This window comes from Paramormyrops kingsleyae, chromosome 4 (genome assembly GCF_048594095.1).
Source record: "Paramormyrops kingsleyae isolate MSU_618 chromosome 4, PKINGS_0.4, whole genome shotgun sequence".
Lineage (NCBI taxonomy): Eukaryota > Metazoa > Chordata > Actinopteri > Osteoglossiformes > Mormyridae > Paramormyrops > Paramormyrops kingsleyae.
Window position 1 is genome coordinate 42893087 of NC_132800.1, and position 18898 is coordinate 42911984.

Here is an 18898-nt window from a genome sequence, read left to right on the forward strand (position 1 = left end):
TCTCATTAATGCAGGACTTCTTCTTTGTTTTATGGGATTTCAATCTTGCTTCTAAGAGCCTGATACAAACTGTCCTGCAGTGCACTTCACACCTGCACTTAATGTTTCCCATTCCTTTTGAAGGTCACTTTACGTCATCCTCCGATTCATGAGAAACTGCCGGATAAATTATTGATAATCTCTGGCATTAGAAAGTCACTTCTGCCTTTTACCTGGCTGGTTTCTGGTTGTTCCCAGTGTCTCCTGCTTCTCCTTATTCTTGTGTACTACTAGCCTTCTGCCTGCAGAACCACGATTAAACCAGGATTTAAAAACAAGATTTGTTTAAAAACAAATGGTCTTTTAATTTTTCCCACGGCTGTATATTGCTCAAAAATTGTGAAGGAAAATCTTTAGTTAAAAAATGTATTGTGACTCATATTTTTCCTAGAATCAGTAGCCATGCTCAACTATATACATTTAGACAAAAAACAAGTCTCACCGGCAAGGGCACACACTGGTGTACAGCTGCAGGTGGCAGTTTGTGCATGTGTGGTGTGCAGGTAATGAGGTATGCTTTGCTACAGCACCTGCGCTGTGGGTGTGTGTGGCTCTGTTTCACCGTGGTAATTGCGCCCCGACCCAGTGCAGCTCTTCTTTATCTCAGTACCTGTGCAGCTCTCCTTTTACTCCCTAACTGTACCCTAGGCTTGTGAGTCTCTCCTTCATCTCACTACCAGTGCCCTAGGCCTGTGCGGTTCTCCTATATCTCACTACCTGTGCCCCCGGCCTGTGCAGCTCTCCTGTGTCTCACTAACTGTGCGGCTTTCACTTATCTCGCTACCAGTGGCCTAGGCCTGTGCGGCACTCCTTTATCTTGGTACCTGTACCCAAGGCCTGTGCAGCTCTCCTTTTTCTCACTACCTGTGCCCTAAGCCTGTGCGGCTATCCTTTTTCTCTCTGTGCGGCACTCCTTTTTCTCGCTTCCTGTGCTCTGCAGCTTCCCAGCAAGATAACTATGGCTCCTATTTCACTGTACCTGCGGAAAAGGGGTTATAATCGCTTTTAGAATCTGCCCAGCTCCTGCCTACCTTGATGTGGCTGGCCATGCCCACTGCTGTGCCCTTCAAGGTCATGATCGGCAGGCCATTCCCCCAGCGACTCTGCCGGCAGGGACACTGACACTGAGGCCATCAGCCTCCATTCCTGCCATGAAACCCACACATCACCCTGAGCCAAGATGACATCACGGGCAGGACTGGCCCTGAGATGGGGGGTAAACAGCCCCCTGGCAGAATGGGGGGGTGTTATGGGTCACAGCCTGTTTACTCAGTGAGATGACAGAGTCCCGTCCTGCTCATGTTCTGTCCTTACACTTAATTATTAATCATTAGATCAGCCACATTGACCCTGGACCGGCACAGTGTCCCTCAGTGGCAAAATGGACCCAAAACTCTCCAAAGCCGAGCAGGGTTTCCTGGGCCTAAGAGGGGAGCTCAGCTGAGGGGAGGGGTGCACTCTTCCTCCAATCGGATCACTCAGACTACTCCTCCAATCAGATCGCTCAGTATTGGCATTCCTTCCTCCTTTTTAGGGGTCTTGTTTTATGCTTCTAATTTAGCCACCGTAAAAACAAACCTCAGGGCCAGATGGAATACATCAGATGGCAATCATGACCGCCACCTCCCGCAGACAGCCTCAGCCCGATATGTGCGTGCAGGAGTACGAGAGTGGCTCGCTTCCTGGGACTCAGAGCTGCTGGGCTGTGTGAACTGGGGCTGCATCCTCCCTTAAGCAGGAGGTCCCTCCCCCGCTGCATCCGGAGTGTTGGTCTATGTCCCAGCTGAGACGCAGCCACGAAAAGACCAATAAATAAAAAAATATTTAAAAATTCACAAAACATACGAATGTGGCAGAAGCTTCTGCAGTGGCTGTTCCTCAGCTACCATAAGACACACACAGGACATGCAGACAGAGTTTGATGACAGCACTGTGTATTGAGAAACAGCACATTAAAAGGTAATTTGCATTTTAACTAGGATACAAAGATATTACACCATACATGCGAAGCGGGGCCCAGTCAGTGTAGTGGGAGGGGGGGGGGGGGGTTTACAGACATCATCTGCGGAGCGACTTTGGTGCTATGGCATGATACCCTGCATCACTTAGTTGTTACGCAACGCAGAGCTTTGCGAGGGACAATCCCAGACAGAAAAATCACTAAAGGGGAAAAACATTTTCCAGCCTAAAGGGTCGATTACGCCCAGCAGAAGTCATGCGTGATGGTGCACTCAAACACGCAGAGAGCTCTTGTAGGGCTGCCGAGATGGGATTGTCCATCGGAGAGTCACCTGCACTGGGCGCGAGTCATTCTTGGGGGTGGGGCACCGCTGAGGGCATGGAGCATTCTCACACAAGGCAACAAACAATCACAGCAGATTTCCTTCCTGGACACGAAATAGCCAAAGCAGGATAAAGGTCACCAAAAACGCTCAGCGAGTGCTAATACTGAACACTAACCTGCAAATATGTTTTTTACATTGATTAGACACGCACCCCAGCTCTTTAGAGAATTGCCATTCCTTAACCTTGAAGCCCACATGGGAACTGGACCTGCTGCCATTAGCCCAGAGTGAACACAAAGCATGCGAGACCATCACCACCAATTGACTCGAGGGGGGAGAGAAAGGCAACTGTCTCCCCCTGGTGACCATAGAGCACATTACACTCCAAAGGGATATCTGACAGAAAAGGCCCGTATCATCACCGTGGCAAAGCTCTGTGCTGGAGGAGCACTGAGTAAATATGTAGATGTCTGCTGGGTCATTCTGAGCACATGTCCAAACTCAACAACGTAGTGATGGATCACACTGTTCTGGACCAATCAGCAGCAGTTCACACGGATGTAAGCTGAGGACGGGTCAATCACAGCAGAGTGTGGGAGAGGGCATTGGCTTATTAACCAGAGAAGCCAGACTGACGAGACAAGCAGCATCTGAATGAATGTAAACAACCTCGCCTTTGTAAAGCATACAGAACCTCCTTCAGTTGGGGGTGCTCTTGAGCAAGCAGCCTGTGGGGTGGACACTGCCTGTCTGCAGTCTGCTTTAGTGTGTAAACAGAGATGCGTACCCACAGTTCTGTACGAGGCATGGCAGGCGCCGGCCGGGATGGCGCTTCAGATGCACTTAAAAATCCTAATTAAAAACAATGGGACAAAGAATCATGGGCAATTGAGGCAAGAAGAAGGTGTCCATGGCACTGGTCTGTAGCAGCGCGGGTTGAGCTTATTAAGTCCCCACCCACAATGCATTTCCACAGTGACCTGTCAAGATGGCAGCTGTGGTTGCCCATACTGATTCCTCTTCAGACGATTCTCATTCAACTCCATCCGCCTTGGGCTCTTCAAACAGGATGGTGCTGTGCAGAGGAGCTCCACACTTCCCCCTAGAGTCCGGCAGACCTTCTTACAGTAAATGCAGGGCATCCATTAACAGATAGATTAGCCAATAGGAGGATACCCGTACCCAAAGTCAAAAACATCACCCTGCTACACCCCTCCTTTAAGCCATTCACTGTTCAGCTTGCAGACCCCCCCAGCTTCTCGGGGAAAAAGGACAGTCTCTTTTGGTTTGAAATTAAAGCATGTTACATCAAAAGCCATGTTACACTAAAATGCACAGAAAAGTTGGTTAAAATAGATGTTTTAAAATCCTTGGTCCTCCTTTAGTAAGAAACAATGTAAATTCGTATGAGTGCCTGATGGAGGAGGGGCACAGGGGACCAGTGGGCCCGCCCATTTTCTGGTAGGTGTTCCCATGGCGACAGGTATCCACCCAAACACAGTTAAGGCATCTGATTGGACGGCTGTGTGCCTTGGCAGGTTCCCACCCTTTATATGGGCAAGATGTCCTCCCCGCTCCCACCAGCCCTGTGGAAGGGTACGAGGGAGCTGGTTAACACAGAGAGAATTCCACAGAAAGTAAAATTAAGCGGCTTTATTAGCAGCTCACCTGGTTACAACTCCTTCTCCAAAGACACTGTGACGGACTCATGGCCACCTAGAAAAGGTCAAAGGTGAAATAAGCATCAGCGGTAGCTGGATAAACGAAGGTGGGGCTTTAGCAGTACTGGAGAGCCTTAAGTGACACTCACTTACTGAAAGCCATTATTAGCCCACTGCAGAGCCAAACAATACAGCTAGTGTGCTCCAGTGAGCTACACTGCCATTGGCTGGGGGAATGAGCCATGCTCCGCTGTGATTGGCCAAAAGAGCAAGTCGTGTTGCCAATGGCCAGAGGAACGAGCTACACTCTACTGTAATCAGCCAGGCTCATACCCGTTTTGACTCCGTTGGGCTCCAGGTGGTTCTCATTGGAGTGGTTGTTGAGGAGTTGGTTCTGCGATTCACTGAAGGTGTGGATGACATCATCACATCTGTGCAGAGGTGCAGGAAGAGACACACATAGACACATCTGTTAGATAACTGACATTTTCCTGTGCATGCAGTCTGGTCCCAGCACTCCCCCTACTGTTAACGGAAGGTATTGCAACATGCAGAGGGATTTTCAGTGTGACACATGCAGGCATTTAACTGTGACGAGAGCTGCAGGTAGCCTGACCCATCTGGTGAGTAAGAGGGAGGCAACTTACCCTGGATTGGCACTGGTGTGAAGGACGGCTGTGGCCTGCTCTGGGTCGGCTGTTACCAGGCGGGTTGGGAACGTGTAGCCATCTCCCAAACTGAGCGGGACCAGAAGAGAGAGAAGCCGTGATGCTGGATTCACCTGCAGGAAAACTGCAGAAACCCTCCAAACCCACAGGGGGCACAGCTGAGCTCTCGCATCCAACTGCCAAAGCGTCATGCTACCCCAAATCATACTGCGTTCCATTTACCTCTGAGGTCAGAACTCGGAACTGGGAATGACGTCACATACAAATTAAACGTGTTCCAATACAAGAAGTCGGAAACCATTTAGCAATACCAGGGACCCATATCAAAAATCTAAATATTTCAGTTAACAACACATTACATGCGGTGCTTTATGCATAAAACTCCGTAGTAGCACATACATAGATAAGTTGGACGGTATAGTGTGTGCGACTGATTTAATGAGCCACAAATAAGACATAAGTGCTAATAAACAGTATAAAACTACAACTTTCACTTCCGTTGATATTGGGCACAGCCATCTTGGCTTCTGAACTCGGGATCCTATGTGGTGCTCCAAGATATTGGGTTGGATGTCCGAGAAACGGGAGCACGCATGTCGTCACTTCCGGCTTCAGTCCTTGGAAAACGACTCGGAAACCGAGCTCCGACGGCAAATGGAATGCACAATCAGTATGTCGGCTTAAAATTATCAGCCTGCACCGTGCCCTCCTGAATAGGACCAGCTTGAGACAGAACAGCGCCCTCACCTGGTGAAGAAGGGCAGGAGCCATAACCTGCCCTGGTCTCCAAACACCTGAGTCACGTTCTTTCTGAAGCCCAGAGAGAAACCGTTCTTATCAGGCCCGTTGCTGAAGACAGGAGCCCGGAAGGCCTCTGTGAAGAGGAGGTGGTCAGGAAAGGCCAGACCGGGGACCAACGCCAGGCAGGCTGGACCGGACCGGACCAGAAGGCTGCGGATTACCTATGGTGGAGCGGTTCTTCCCCACCAGCCAGAGGTGATAGCTGAAGAGTGACAGGATGCTGATGAAGAACATGGCCGCCACGAAGAAGAGGAAGAGGACGTGGAACTTGGCGTGAGTGTCAGGCAGCTCATTCTGAGGGGACACAGATAGAGATGGGGGGGGGGTGTAAACATGGGACACATGGGGGCGGGGCTTCTGTGTCACATGGTCACACTCTGCAGCCAGCACTTAAAGGGAACAGACAAACTGAAGGGAAGCCCTGGGGGGGCCAAAGTCGCACAATGGAGTCAGCTGACCGGTCCAGACATGCAGGACGCGGCTTCCAAATGGATCTGAACAGAAGCAGCAGAGCAGAACAGGTGTAGTGATGGTTTCAGAAACGGGTGATAACGCAGAACCACACAGTAAGGACACGGACAGTGGTCATTACCTTGGGGCAGTGTTCCGAGGATTTCCTCCGACAGAGCTTAGCGTTGGACACAAAGAGAAGAGTGTGTTATACAGAGAGAGAGAGAGAGAGAGAGAGGGCGTGTTTCACACACAGGCAGAGTGTTATAGGCTGCACAGAGGTAGATGGGGTTGGGGGGGGGGGCAGTGGGGTAGGATCAGCAAGAAAGCAGCAAACAGACAGGGAGTGAGGTATGGGCTCATCACACCATGACCATACCCAGGCTGAGGGCTTTATAGCGTGCTTATTTACATCTTATGGGTCTGTGCTGCTGTGTTTGTGTGTGTGGGAAAAAAATGCAGCCAATCATGAGACAGGAGCAAATAGACAGGCATGCAGAGGGATAGCGTCGGGGGTCAGAGGAAGGGTCAGGGTCGGGAAGGATGCTTGACAAAAGAAAAGGGAGTAAAGAGTTGACGCGTGCCAACAGGAAGTGCAGAGCATGTGCTACAGGAAGCAGAACAGTGCATGTTGGGGTGGGAGTAGGGGGGACACTCACCGTCCAGAACTTAATGAAATACTGCAGCACAGTGGTGGCGATGAAGAGGCAGTACACAAGCGCATAGGCCAGGAAAAGGATGAAGAACTTGTAGTTGGAGAAACCCACACAGTTATTGACCCTGGGGGGTAAAAAGAATCAATCATTGGACCGGAAATGGCACATAGGCTGGTGAACCTCTGAACAAAAAGGAAGAACGGAGACGTACCAGGGACAGTGATGGTCCATCTTCAGCACGCACCTGGGCGGGGGGGGATTCTCGCATCAACATCCACATATAACATTCCACAGCAATGCAACGACTTATAGATGTCAAATTATTGATGTTTACATATTTCATACTAGTAAATCTGGAGCAGAAAAAGCTTTGTACTGAAAGATGATCATGCAGAGAACACACAAAAACCATGCAGAGAACATGCAAAAACCATGCAGAGAACACCTGTTAGGAGACTCACATGTCACAGGCAGAGCAGTGGTGACACCTATCCGGTTTGATCACCTGGCACCGGTCACAGTAGCGGATTCCTGAAAGACGAGGGGGACATACTGACCTTTGGTGCCAGTGTGGATGTAGATTGGGGGGAGGGGGTTTACACACTGACCTCCGCTGCCAGTGAGGGTGTAGACTGGGGGGGAGGGGGGGTTTACACACTGACCTCCGTTGCCAGTGAGGGTGTAGATTGGGGGGGAGGGGGGGTTACACACTGACCTCCGTTGCCAGTGAGGGTGTAGATTGGGGGGGAGGGGGGGTTACACACTGACCTCCGCTGCCAGTGAGGGTGTAGTTTGGGGGGGAGGGGTTACACACTGACCTCCGCTGCCAGTGAGGGTGTAGTTTGGGGGGGGAGGGGGGGTTACACACTGACCTCCGCTGCCAGTGAGGGTGTAGACTGGGGGGAAGAGAGGGTTACACACTGACCTCCGCTGCCAGTGCGGGTGTAGATGGGAAGTTCTCTGGCTGCTCTCTTCAGAATTTCCTGCTGAGTCTCAGGCCGCTCTGCTCTCTCATACTGCTCCTTATCCACTTTGGAGAGACTGAACTGTATGAAGACAGGGATAGAGAGAGAGTTACAGAGTAAACATACACACTGAAATAAACCAAAGCTCCAAGCCTGTTATTAGTTTTGGCAGTTCTGGAGACACACCCCAGTTGTATGACTGCGGATCAGGACAGGAACCGCTCAGTAAGGAAGCGACTGCCGGTACCTCTTTGGTCGGGCTAGATGGCCTAGTGAAGATGGTCTTCCAGTAGGACCACACAAACATGAAGAAGGAGAAGTGGAACACAGTCAGGTAGATGACTGCAAGACAGGAGGACGTTGAGGGTCACAACTCAAACCCAGAGCACGTTGGATCATTCAAATCAGGTTCAAGTCAGTGGACTAACTAAACATATATACATATGACAGGCTCTGTCCTCTGTGACCAGGAGAAATCCCTAAATGAGGGAGCTAGGGAAAGGCTGGGTCAATATGGGGTTCTACTAGAGGGAATGGGCACTGAGAACCTCACGCAGTTACAGACACGGCCCAATGTCATGCCAAAGGTCAATAGATGGATGTCCATTTTGGTTTTAAGGGATTAATTTTTAATTCAACACCAAACCCAATGGCTGCTTCCTCCCTGAGCACCATACTCTGTACATTTCATTTTCCACAGGAGGCTGGCTTTTAAATATCACAATAATAACAAAAACACCCACTCCCCCACACTTACTTTGCTCTCCAATGTTTGGGATTGTGACTGCAGCCGGCCGAGGATGGGGGGAGGAATAGAGAGATGGAGAGAAAAAGAGAGGGGGGGTTAACATGTTCCTGCACAGGCTGTGGCAGCCCCCAAGTCGCCGGAACATTCCACCCACTGACAATCATGTGCCAATAAACACAGAAAGAGGAGGGATGACTGACAGAGAGATGCGTACCACTGACTGGCAGTAAGTGGGGGGAGCCTGGCACGGATGGGGTCTGGACCAGCCATGCGACCAAGTGCTTCTACATCTATGCCAGACAGAGCCTCTTTGTTCCACGGTGGAGGGAACCTCCGGGGGGCCCTGGTCCAACGGGCCCAGGTGCCGTACACTCAGGACATTGTGTGGGTCCCCTCCCCCAGGCACCACCTGCCGCTTCCCATCACGGCCTCGGCTCACTGACACCGCAGCTTGATACACCGACGAATGTGTCTAGAAATGTCGCTATAACGCAATGGACTGATTCGCCTCTTCTCTTACATATAAATCAGTTCTGGTGGAGCTGGTGCTGCGGCTCAGAGACCAGCAAAGCCGCCGTCCTGCCCGGCCGGGGAATAAACACGGAGGGGACAGGGCTGCATTTCAGTACCAACCTTTGGGGGGGGGGGGCTCCAAACGAGCGACCGGGAAAGTGACAGGTGTGCGGGGGACTGGTCACTCGCTGGGAGCTGCTGGGCGTCCGGCACGACGACACATCCCCGACCGCTTTACGCATTAATCAGGGCACGCGCCTAACCCGGAAAGCAACTGTTTTGAATGGTTATAGGCTTAACGCGTATATAAACACGATGGGAGAAGTTAAACCCGGAGGGGGGTATAGCGGTTATGCGTTAAAACGAGCGAGAGGCCGGCAGATCAACACGTAGGAATAGAAGGTTAAACCTGCTATCAAGCACAGCCTCGTCAGTTAGTAACACAGAAATCACTGCCGACTACCTTAACTAGGTACAGTCAACTAGTACGGGATAGAACCGAGGAATAGCCGCTATACACCAGGACGGAGGACCGGTATTACCTAAACGAGCTAACTTGTCGGCTGACTGGGTACCGAGTGTATACGGCCTCTACAACCGCTTCCATTCGTTAGTAACCTACCGCTTAACCGGAGCAAATCTCTGGATATAAAACTAGCTGCCTTTTCTGCGGAGTGACCGGTGACAGAAAGGTGGACGGCCGAAACGCAGTCCGAAACCGCCCGAACCGGAGGGGGACCGAGACCGGGTCGCTACTCACAGACACATAGCTCCACCACGTAGGCGTAGTAGGACCAGCAGACCACCATGGTGATAAAGGCGACAGGGATCCAGGCAAGGACCCGCTGGCAGCATCTTAATACGTGAGACGGCGCCATCTTTGCGTATCGCTGCCCGCGGAAGAGCGAGCTGCTCCGGCGTCGGACCGCCCCTTCCCTGGGGCGTGGGCCGGGGCGGGACCGACCGGCTTGGCTCTGAGGACCACAGAGCCGCAGATGATAAATTATAGTGATTTAGGGCAGTCACACCCACCTTAAGGTCGTTTCATTGAGACGAGCCACCAGCTCTAAGGTTTTATATGGCCCCTGGGGTTTGTTAGACCGACTAGTCTTCAGCTCTTTAACACAGCTAACCAGGGGTTCAGTGTGTTCATCTGTCGAACGGAGGTTAAGTAAGAAAAACCTGCACATATACCCAGCTCTTACCTATAGTCTATAGAACTATAGTCAATAGTTCATTTGTGTTGTTAAACAGGCGCTGTACTAATTAAAAACAATGCGGATTATCAGATTCCACGCCATCTGCTGGACTGGAGCTGAAACGACAAGATCTACCAGACACTGGCCAATTTTAATGTTTATTTTTTTATTAAACTGCTATGCTCTTTAAAGTCAGAAAATACAAGTTTACACACAAATTCTGATACAAGTATAGAAAAAAAAATCACCGCTTGATAACAAAAATGACGGACAGTTAAAGACCAGAGAGAAGAGGAAGCCCGTCCCTTAAAGCTGGCTGGGCAGTCTTTGGCGCTCAGGTGTGCTGACAGGCTTGCACGTGCTCACAGACTACTGAACCACTACAGCAAGAATGTGATTGGCTAAAAAGGTACACCCATATGAACAAGGCATTAGCGGGCTTAACCCCAGACCAAACTCACTCACTCTCTCTCTCACACACACACACAATTGTTTGTGCCACTCGAACATGGATCATACCGTCATGACCACGATACAAAACAAACATTATTAAATGAGCTAGAATAACAGAAAAAACAAAATGCTCTGCTCCTTCCCTTTTCTCCTGCAGCTGCTGCCCCCTGGCTGCTGGGTGAATATAAAAATAAACACTTCCTGTGGCAGATGTGCTGGGACACCCCCCCCCCCCAATGGTCTCGCTATCTATCTCTTGCCCCTCTTATTGCCCGCAGGGGGTTTCTTGAGCTGCAGGAGGGGTGCCCCCACGCCGAGGCCACCAGTGGGTGTGTTAGAGACACCGAAGGTGAGGCCGGCTGAAGCCGTGATGCCTGGGTTACTGAAGCTGAAGCCGGAAGTGTTGGAGCTGCCAAATCCTGGGAGGGGGGAAGCGAGGGGGATTAGCAACACTCTGACATGCCACACCTCAGTGTGCTAAGCTAACGCTCGGCACAATGTGGAGTGTGACAGCAGCTGACAGTCAGCCCCCTTAGTCGCAAACCACAGCATCAGTGCATAGAACGTGGACAGCAAACAGGAAGTGAGGTCATACCTGCACTGAGGCTCCCCCCGGATGGCTTGCTGGCGGAGGCAAAGACAAAAGATGAGCTGGGTGCCGTGACTCCTCCGAAGCTGGGGCCGCCACCGAATGCTACGAGAGACACATGTGGAGTAGGGAGTCAGATAAGGGCTCTGGAGATCACCCTGCGCCCCCTGCCCAGCAAACCAGCCGTATAAAGAGCGTGTCTGAATTACTGACAGCAGTACTCCTACTTACAGGATCTCCCTGCCTGGGTAAACTCTGGGAGTGTGAACTGTGCCTCCTACGCAACTGGCCTGAACTCCCTGTGTTTCCTGACGGCAGACGTACACACCCACACACACGCAGGGGACAGCCTGTGGCATGGCATTAGCTGGCTGTTCACAGGCAGCTCAGCTCCAGTGTGTCTGTGCAGTGCAATACTTTAAAGTGGCAGTTTAAGATTACAAAGTGCTGCATTTTTAATATGGTAACTCCAACAAGTCACCAGTGAATCTCACACCCCATCTGTCACGTGGCCTCATACAGACACACACACATATTTGGGTTATGGTCACCATGGACACAGAAGGCGAGGCGAGGCAGGCACTACCTCTATTTCCATATTGCTGTGCCATTCCATCCTAAATCAGGTTCCCACACACAGCACCTGACAGCCGGAGTGGAATGCCAGTTCCCGAGCTGGAGAGCTTCAGAAACAGCACCTCCTACCTGTGTCTATAGGTAGCGCAGTGCTCTGAGCTTTGCTCCTCATATTTCCCTGCTGCTGCTTCCGCTCCCTGAGTCACTCTACACAGCTGGGCTGGTGTTTCTCTAAGCTCTCCGTGGCTCCTGCCCAGTGCAGCCTGTGAGCAGCCCTCTCTGCTGAGCACTCCAGCGCAGCACCAGAACAGGACAGTACCTCTCTGTTCAACATGGTGTTCCTGCCAGGCTGCTCTCCACGCAACCCCCCTCCCCTGGTGTTGTTACAATACAGCCAAACATTGAAATTCAGTCAACTGAAATTCACTTTCTACTTGAATATCTCATGTTTCCTTTAGCTGATTCTCTCTTCCAATAAAATTAAAGTTCTTGGAATAAAAGCGAATAAAATTTACACTTTGCAACTCGGGATACATTGAGTTGCACCAGGAATTCTTTTTTTTTCATCCAATCAAAAAAAAAAGCCAAGACAAAGGGATTTTTTTTCATCAATTTATTGTCGATTTAAAAGCAAGAATTCACTTACAGGAAACATGACATACATTTGGAGACAGAGCTGATCACGGAGGGGAACTCCTGGCTGCTACTGAATCACACATTTCAGAGTCCTGGCTGAGAGACAACACGTGTTGAGGACACTGCAGTGGACGTCTCTACGAGCATCATGCGGCGAGAGTTTAAAGGCACGCCAATGAGCCATCACAGGCATCTAAGGGAGAACCACTGCCTCAGAAAGCTGGCTATGAAAGCTAAACGAACAGGACGCCATCCTGATCCCCCACTTTTTGCAAACCGGATTTGCGGCCTGAACCATGTTCACCAGGGACGATTAGGCCAAAAAACATGTGAGTGCGGGGTTAGCGATCCTGTCCTTCTCTTGGCTGAGATCCAGACACAATGGTCCACGTACTATAGCTGCAGTATTTCTAGAACCAACCCAGAATCAAGGACTGGTTCTAGAAATAGTTCCTCGGTCAAGTATTGGTTTCGGAGCAAATCCGAGAATAAGGCTGGACCCAAGAGCCCAGAGCAGCAGAAAAGTGAACACAGAAAGCTGTGGTGACTGTGCACGACACGCCCTCTCAGGATGAGGGCTGAGCTCCAGCAGCCTAACATGGTAGCCCTTAAAGAGGAACGAGAACTCCAACTCTAAGAAAGGTTCTCCTGGACATGCAGGAACCCAGGTTTGGCACCAGAATGAAAAAACTCCACAACACAGCAGAACCCAGACGCGAGTGTCACGGCAACCAGCCAGAGGGGAACACAGATGGACCCCTGTGGGGTTGGGGTCACATGCTACAGAACTCAGCTAAACTACAAATATAGAACCAGACAAGAATGGCCCCCTAGGGTTTACAACAGTAACTGCAGTCAAAACAACACACCTTGAGTTGCACCATGAAATAGTGTTCTGTTCAGAGGAGTAATAAACGTTCTGACAAACCCATACAGACAGCCATCATTAGACACCAGGGAGTGGGCACAGCAGGCAGGGAAAGTGGGGCAGGATGTCAGGTGGGGTCACTGTTATTGCTGCGGTGCCTCCAGGAAGATGACCGTGAACACCCTGGTCACCAAGAAAATGGAAAAGTCACTTCAATTCCAAGACGCAGAGATAGACGCGGCTCAGGACACAGTGAGATTCCAGTGGCCGAGTCTGACGCCAGCACTTACGGCTGGAGCTCAAGGCCAACATGGTCAGCGTGTCGGGATGACGCTGATTTCAGGAGCCTTGATGAGACGTAGGGGAACTTAACTTTACTGGGCCAATGCACAGGGACACATTGTACCGCAAGCCCTGAATGGGTCACTTAAAACTGAAGTGCAACGGGGACGGCTTGCAGGTTTCCAACCGGGGGGGGGGAGCCTAATTAACACAGATTAATCTCTCACACACATGCCAGTTAGAATGATGACACTGCAGCACCATGGCTGCCTACAGACTACACTCCATACACTCACTGTTTAGGCTGCTGTTTCTAAAGCCCGTAATCAAACCACACTATGGCAACCACTACAAAAATAGGAGTATCTGACCAGAAGGGCAACCAATCAGAGGCCACAGCAGCCACGAAAGACCTGTCCTGCACAGTGGCCCCGGGAGCTGAGCAGGACCCTGGTTACGAGCTGAGTTGGCAGGTTAACCGCATGTTTCTTTATGTTTATGATTTTAAGAGATGAGAGAGAAATTCTATCCTGTCTGTTACATATGAACAATGCATAGCCCAATGGCTACTATGCCATAATGCAGCAGTCAGAGAGGGGGAGGCTGTTCACTTTATAATATATTAGTGAGTTGGAACCCCCAAAGCTCCACCAGATCGGCCACTGATTCGCCGTACTGCTGGCTTGAAGGCCACAGCCACAGACAAAATTCTACTACACTCATCATGACTTATCACTGTGTATGCTAAAGAACACCCCCAATAGGAGGCCAGATATTTCACAGCAGCAGTCGGCGGGAACCACGGAAGTGGACCCCCTTCCCGGAGAACACCACCCAGCATCCTACTGGTTATCAAGCTACTTCCTGCTCAAACCAGCCCCTTCACTGCACGCAGTTGCACATTCTCTCCTGACTCTCACCAGCTGAGCATTTCAGATCCACAGCATGCTGGGAAGGGAGCGGAGCGAGGCTCAGGCATGAAGAGTGTGCCACCTAAATGCTACAGTTCAAGGAAGAACTCCTTGGCGCGAAACAAGCAAACAGGAGCCTTGGACTGCGCTCCCTGCTCCACTGTGCACTGCTGAGCAAACAACACAGGAGGCGAGTTGGGTTAAGGGCTTAGCCTCTCCTCCCTGGGAGTTCACACCCGTGACAACCATGGGGGACAAAGAGCAGAGAGAAGGGCAGCAGCCCCACTACGCACTGCGGCTGGGTCTTAGCCGAGGGCAGGGAACCCTTCACCAGAGAACGGGAGACCCCTCAAGTCCAGCCCCTCCCACATTGGTGCACTGTACATCAATCACTGCCCCTCCTCTCTGTCCCCCCTCCTTTACCACCCCAGACCTCAGTCTATAACTTGAATGCAGTCAGACCTGGGGCGGGCTGTTGCTGCTGCGTTAGCGTGGCCGCCATGGCAACAGCCGCTGCATTGGGAACGCCGCCAAAGGGGGTCGGGCCCGTGGTGACCTGAGGTGCGCTCTGCCACTTCCTGCTGGCCACGCGGCGTGACTCGAACACGTCCGTGGAGTCGCCCAGGAAAGCCTTTCTGTAGCCCAGGTACTGGTGCTTCAGGATCTGGGGGGTGGGGGGACACAGACAGGTGTTCAGTCTCCAAAACAACACCCCCCCACCCCCCGAGAAGCAGAAGACTCGACACAGCCCCTTTGAGATGCTTCATTACGGGCTTGGATGCATGGGCAGACAGTCTTGTGACCTAGCAGCACCACAGACTCACCTTTACATTCTCATGCACCGACTGCAGCTGCGCAGCCAATGCCACAAATGTCTGGTACAGCTTCTGCATGGCTAGGGACAGATCTGTACAGACACAGAGAAGCAGAAATGAGTGAAGATGTTGTAAGGGGGGAGCAAGACGGGCCAGAGGTGGGGGGGCGTACCCTGCGGGGTGATGTGCGAGCCGCTGCCCTGTGCTGCCAGGTGGTTCTCTAGCTCCTCAATCTGCTGCCGGTACTGCTGCAGCTGCACCTCGAATTGCTCCACCAGACCCCGGAAGTAGCTGCTCATGGGGGGGGGGGGTTATGATATTACTGGTGCCAGTCAATCAGATGACCACAAAGAAGGATGGATACCGTTGCACTTACTCCGAAGGGGCGGTGTTCTCGTGTTGCAGGCCCGGTGGGGTTTTCTGTGTGCGCAGGGCGATGTCCGCATTCTTCAGCTCCTGGGGGTGGGACGGGCGAGAGAGAGAGACATGTCGCCTTGTGCATGCACTGCACTAGTTGAGTGTGTGTGCGTGTGTGTGTGTATTTGTCCGAGTGCATGTCCGTACCTGTGCAGTCTCCACCTTGAGCTTGTCAATGGCCAGTGCGCTCCTCTGCAGCCCACTGCCGCTGACAGAAAGCAGCTGCCTCAGGCTCTTGATGTCGTCCTGCACCTTCAGCATGGCCTTGGACGACATCCGGCTGATATCCTCCTGCAACTGCTTCTGCTCCTTCACAAATTTCCTGTAGCAGAGCCAGGAGATGGGCCATCAGGGAGGAAGGGGCAGAAAAGGGGCGGGCCATGAGGGAGGGTGGAAATGACAGGGGTGGGCCATCGGGGAGGGAGGGGAATTGGGTAGGGCAGGGCAGGGCATTAAGGGGAAAGAAACAATGGTGTGAGAGATCAAGGAGCATGATAGGGGCAAGCCATCAGGGAGGGAGGGGAATTTGTCATGTGGCACTTACTGGAAATTGTCAACATCCTGACAGATGACTGGAGGGAGGTTTTCATCTTTCAGGGCTTTGCTGTCCCTGAAACGAGCAGAGAAGAGCAGCACAGCTCAGACAAATCAGTGTTCTGTGTGCAGCAGGGCAGTGCCCCCCGTGGCTTAGTGTGCGATTAGGCCCTGCTTACTCAGGCTGAGCCCCAGAGGACTTGTCGCTTTTCTCAGAGGAGACGCTAAAATCGATGCCCCCAAGCCCGATGCTGCTGGAGGCCGTAGTAGTGCTGGTGGTGGAGGTGGACGACGTCAGTGAGCCCAAGCCCAAGCCCAAGACCGAGCCCAAGCCCAAGCTGAGAGAAGACTGGCCTAGACCTGCAGCAGGGAGAGCAGACGCACCGTCATCACACAATGCACACGCAAACATGCATGCTCTCCGTGGAGGGGCAAACCTCACCAGTGCTGCCTGTGTTACCGAAGAAGCTGCTGGAAGCAGGGGCATTGCCCCCAAGGGTGAACCCCCCTGTGGAGCTGGCCTGAGGGGCTGTGGAGGTGAGGGCGGAGCTGAGGGTCAGGCCAGTAGGGGCAGACGAGGCTGTCAGGGAGAAGGGTGTGGCGGAGGCAGCAGGTTTGCTGAAGCCCAGTGTGAAACCCGTAGCTGGGGTGGTGACTAAAGAAGGAGAAGTCAGAGGTCAGATGGAAAGAGGGTGAGGAGGTGATGGGGACAGAGCAATGTGCACAAGGAGTGTGTGCATGAGGACAGTGTGCACACCCTATGCAGGATGAGAACTCACCCAAGGTAAGACCTGTGGCTGGAGCAGTAGTACCTATAACAGAGAACATCAGGATGTGTATCAGCTTATACCTGAGATTGGGCATTTGCTCCTCCTGTCAGTTTAAGCCCGGGTTGGGGCGCCTGCCTCGCCTGTCAGTTTACGCCAGAATGTTGATGTCAGGTATAAACAGGGACGAATACCTGTTGCCGGGGTCCCGAAGGAAAAGCCAGTGGTGGGTTTCTGTGCGAACAGCCCCCCTCCCAGGCCCAACGAAGATGTGGTGGTGCTGGTGGTGGCAGTGCCCAGCCCCCCCAGTGAGAAGCCTCCTGTGCTCCCCCCAGTAGTGCTGTAACAAAAACAAGTCTTAGAATATATTACTATCCCTGTACAGCGAATCAACACACCCACACCCACATTAGGAGCAAGTGTTTATTTGCAGACCCCCCCCCCCCCCCCCTCTTTTCCCCACAGCCCTGGAGAGGCAGAAAATGCAAAATGCAGGTAAGCTGTCATTAACAACACATGCACTCAAGAGACAGCGTTAGGGGCAGACGGAACTACATGGTGGGGAGATCGTCCTTTTCTACAGCTCCACTTGTCTTCTGAATAACAGCCTGAGCAGATGATTTAACAGAAACACACGAAAGTCATCAACAATGAAATGAAAATAATCAGGCAAATATAATGATTTCTTAAGTTTTAAAAGCTTAAAAAAGGCTCCCTGACGTCAGCCTCATCCTGTAAAAGGATTCATCTAGATCAGGGGTCTCCAACTCTGGTCCTGGAGAGCTACTATCCAGTATGTTTTCATCTCACATGGCTCCCTATGAGCCACACCTTGACTCATCCAAAGCCAAGTACTATAGAAAACCTACTGGACAGTAACCCCCAAGGACCGGAGGGAGATACCCCTGATCTAGATAGATTCAATACTTGCCAGACTGGAAAATAGTCTCACAGTGGCTGCAGTTTCAACATGACTACGAAAAAATGATTCCAGGCTCGCTTCACTGGACTCGTATCACACAAATCTGTAACGTTGGTCATTTAACATGGTATAATTTGCTTATTAAACATTACAGACACCTGAACTACTTTCACGGCACAGACAAAATGCTTTTGAACCATGAGTTAAAAGACAGTCAGGGGTTTAAAGCTCAAACCAAACCAGTCACAGGTCCAGACAACCCATCACGGCCACGTGAAAGCGGAGATCAGTGTTAATGCTCCGAAGCCAGCGAGCCTCTAAAATACCTGGCGGGTACTTCACGTCTGCCTGTCCACCCGGACTGACAGACAAAGACCATGTTACCCCAGAACTCAAAGCTAAGTCGTCGTCCAAGTCATAATGTTATTGTCAGAAATAGTCATTCCTTCAGTTTAGTAACTTATTTACCAAATCTCACAGCTATTTTAAATACTTTATGCTGCTAAAGCTAACTCGCTAATCGGACACTTTCAGTTTCCTACCTGGTCACACCTCCGAATGAAAACCCCCCGGGAGTGCTAGACGAAAAATTAAACCCCGACATCGCGCTGTCCGGGATCACCCCTTCTAAAAAGTGCGAAGTTAAATTAAGTTTAATGGCCTGACTGAGCCTGCTAGCTCGCTAAGCCGCCAGTGCGTAGCCGCGTCGCGTGGCCTCGTGCACGCGCAGCATTTATAACGGACTCAAGATACAAGTCGGTAAAACAAATAAATGCAGTTTAAACACCGATAATCGTTTAGCAAACAAAATGATGACGGAAAGTCCAATTTGAAGACTGTTTAGTTTAATTTAGACCCCTTCGTCCTCGCCGCTGTTTGATTACGCGCCTGCACAGAGAGCACCGGGTATGCAGGGAACGCTGGGATGCTGGAGGACTTGGACCATACTACCGCACTCTACCGGTGGAATCTGGTGCTGCAACTAACACATTAACGTTCCCCTTTTTACAAACGGTCCTCCGCAGTATCCAGGAGCGTTAAGTCGGCTTTACCTGAGGATTGATATTATTTGAAGGAACATTGGCAACGGGGCTAAAATACTAGGGGCTAGGCTTAAAATATAGGCTAGGCTATAGCCCCGAG

At 51.4% G+C, this 18898-nt stretch overlaps 2 protein-coding genes across 6 annotated transcripts; both read right to left on the reverse strand.

The window, feature by feature from the left end:
* Window positions 1–1956: 1956 nt before the first annotated feature.
* Window positions 1957–9989, reverse strand: zdhhc20b (zDHHC palmitoyltransferase 20b). Of its 3 annotated transcripts, XM_023796469.2 has the most exons (15): window positions 9547–9989; window positions 8283–8309; window positions 7773–7867; window positions 7486–7606; window positions 7022–7091; window positions 6772–6804; window positions 6564–6684; window positions 6047–6082; window positions 5616–5748; window positions 5401–5527; window positions 4633–4722; window positions 4319–4416; window positions 3993–4040; window positions 3871–3910; window positions 1957–3426 (listed from the first exon to the last, which is right to left on the reverse strand). In XM_023796469.2, the coding sequence occupies exons 1-13, from the start codon at window positions 9662–9664 to the stop codon at window positions 3997–3999; spliced, it is 1113 nt and encodes a 370-aa protein (XP_023652237.1). In that variant the 5' UTR covers window positions 9665–9989; the 3' UTR covers window positions 1957–3426; window positions 3871–3910; window positions 3993–3996. The 3 variants fall into 3 exon arrangements, with proteins under 3 accessions (XP_023652237.1, XP_072567505.1, XP_023652238.1); XM_072711404.1 differs by having other exon boundaries at window positions 1957–3910; XM_023796470.2 differs by lacking the exon at window positions 6047–6082 and having other exon boundaries at window positions 1957–3910; window positions 9547–9985.
* A 142-nt stretch (window positions 9990–10131) lies between these two features.
* Window positions 10132–18851, reverse strand: nup58 (nucleoporin 58). 3 transcript variants are annotated; one of them, XM_023796465.2, is made up of 13 exons: window positions 18808–18851; window positions 17028–17173; window positions 16846–16878; window positions 16509–16721; window positions 16246–16426; window positions 16077–16142; window positions 15680–15854; window positions 15492–15571; window positions 15288–15406; window positions 15125–15207; window positions 14763–14964; window positions 11034–11132; window positions 10132–10857 (listed from the first exon to the last, which is right to left on the reverse strand). In XM_023796465.2, the coding sequence occupies exons 1-13, from the start codon at window positions 18834–18836 to the stop codon at window positions 10688–10690; spliced, it is 1596 nt and encodes a 531-aa protein (XP_023652233.2). In that variant the 5' UTR covers window positions 18837–18851; the 3' UTR covers window positions 10132–10687. The 3 variants fall into 3 exon arrangements, with proteins under 3 accessions (XP_023652233.2, XP_023652232.2, XP_023652235.2); XM_023796464.2 differs by lacking the exon at window positions 18808–18851 and adding an exon at window positions 18298–18674; XM_023796467.2 differs by lacking the exons at window positions 16509–16721; window positions 18808–18851 and adding an exon at window positions 18298–18675.
* Window positions 18852–18898: the final 47 nt, after the last annotated feature.

Coding starts and splice junctions, on each gene's coding strand:
- zdhhc20b (XM_023796469.2), bottom strand. CDS start 9,664: ATGGCGCCGTCTCACGTATTAAGATGCTGCCAGCGGGTCCTTGCCTGG. Junction 7,607..7,772: donor CATCTAGCCCGACCAAAGAG/GTACCGGCAGTC, acceptor GTCTTCATACAG/TTCAGTCTCTCCAAAGTGGA. Junction 4,417..4,632: donor CACACCAGTGCCAATCCAGG/GTAAGTTGCCTC, acceptor ACCTCTGCACAG/ATGTGATGATGTCATCCACA.
- nup58 (XM_023796464.2), bottom strand. CDS start 18,359: ATGTCGGGGTTTAATTTTTCGTCTAGCACTCCCGGGGGGTTTTCATTC. Junction 15,572..15,679: donor TCAAGGTGGAGACTGCACAG/GTACGGACATGC, acceptor TCCCACCCCCAG/GAGCTGAAGAATGCGGACAT. Junction 14,965..15,124: donor CGGTGCATGAGAATGTAAAG/GTGAGTCTGTGG, acceptor CCCACCCCCCAG/ATCCTGAAGCACCAGTACCT.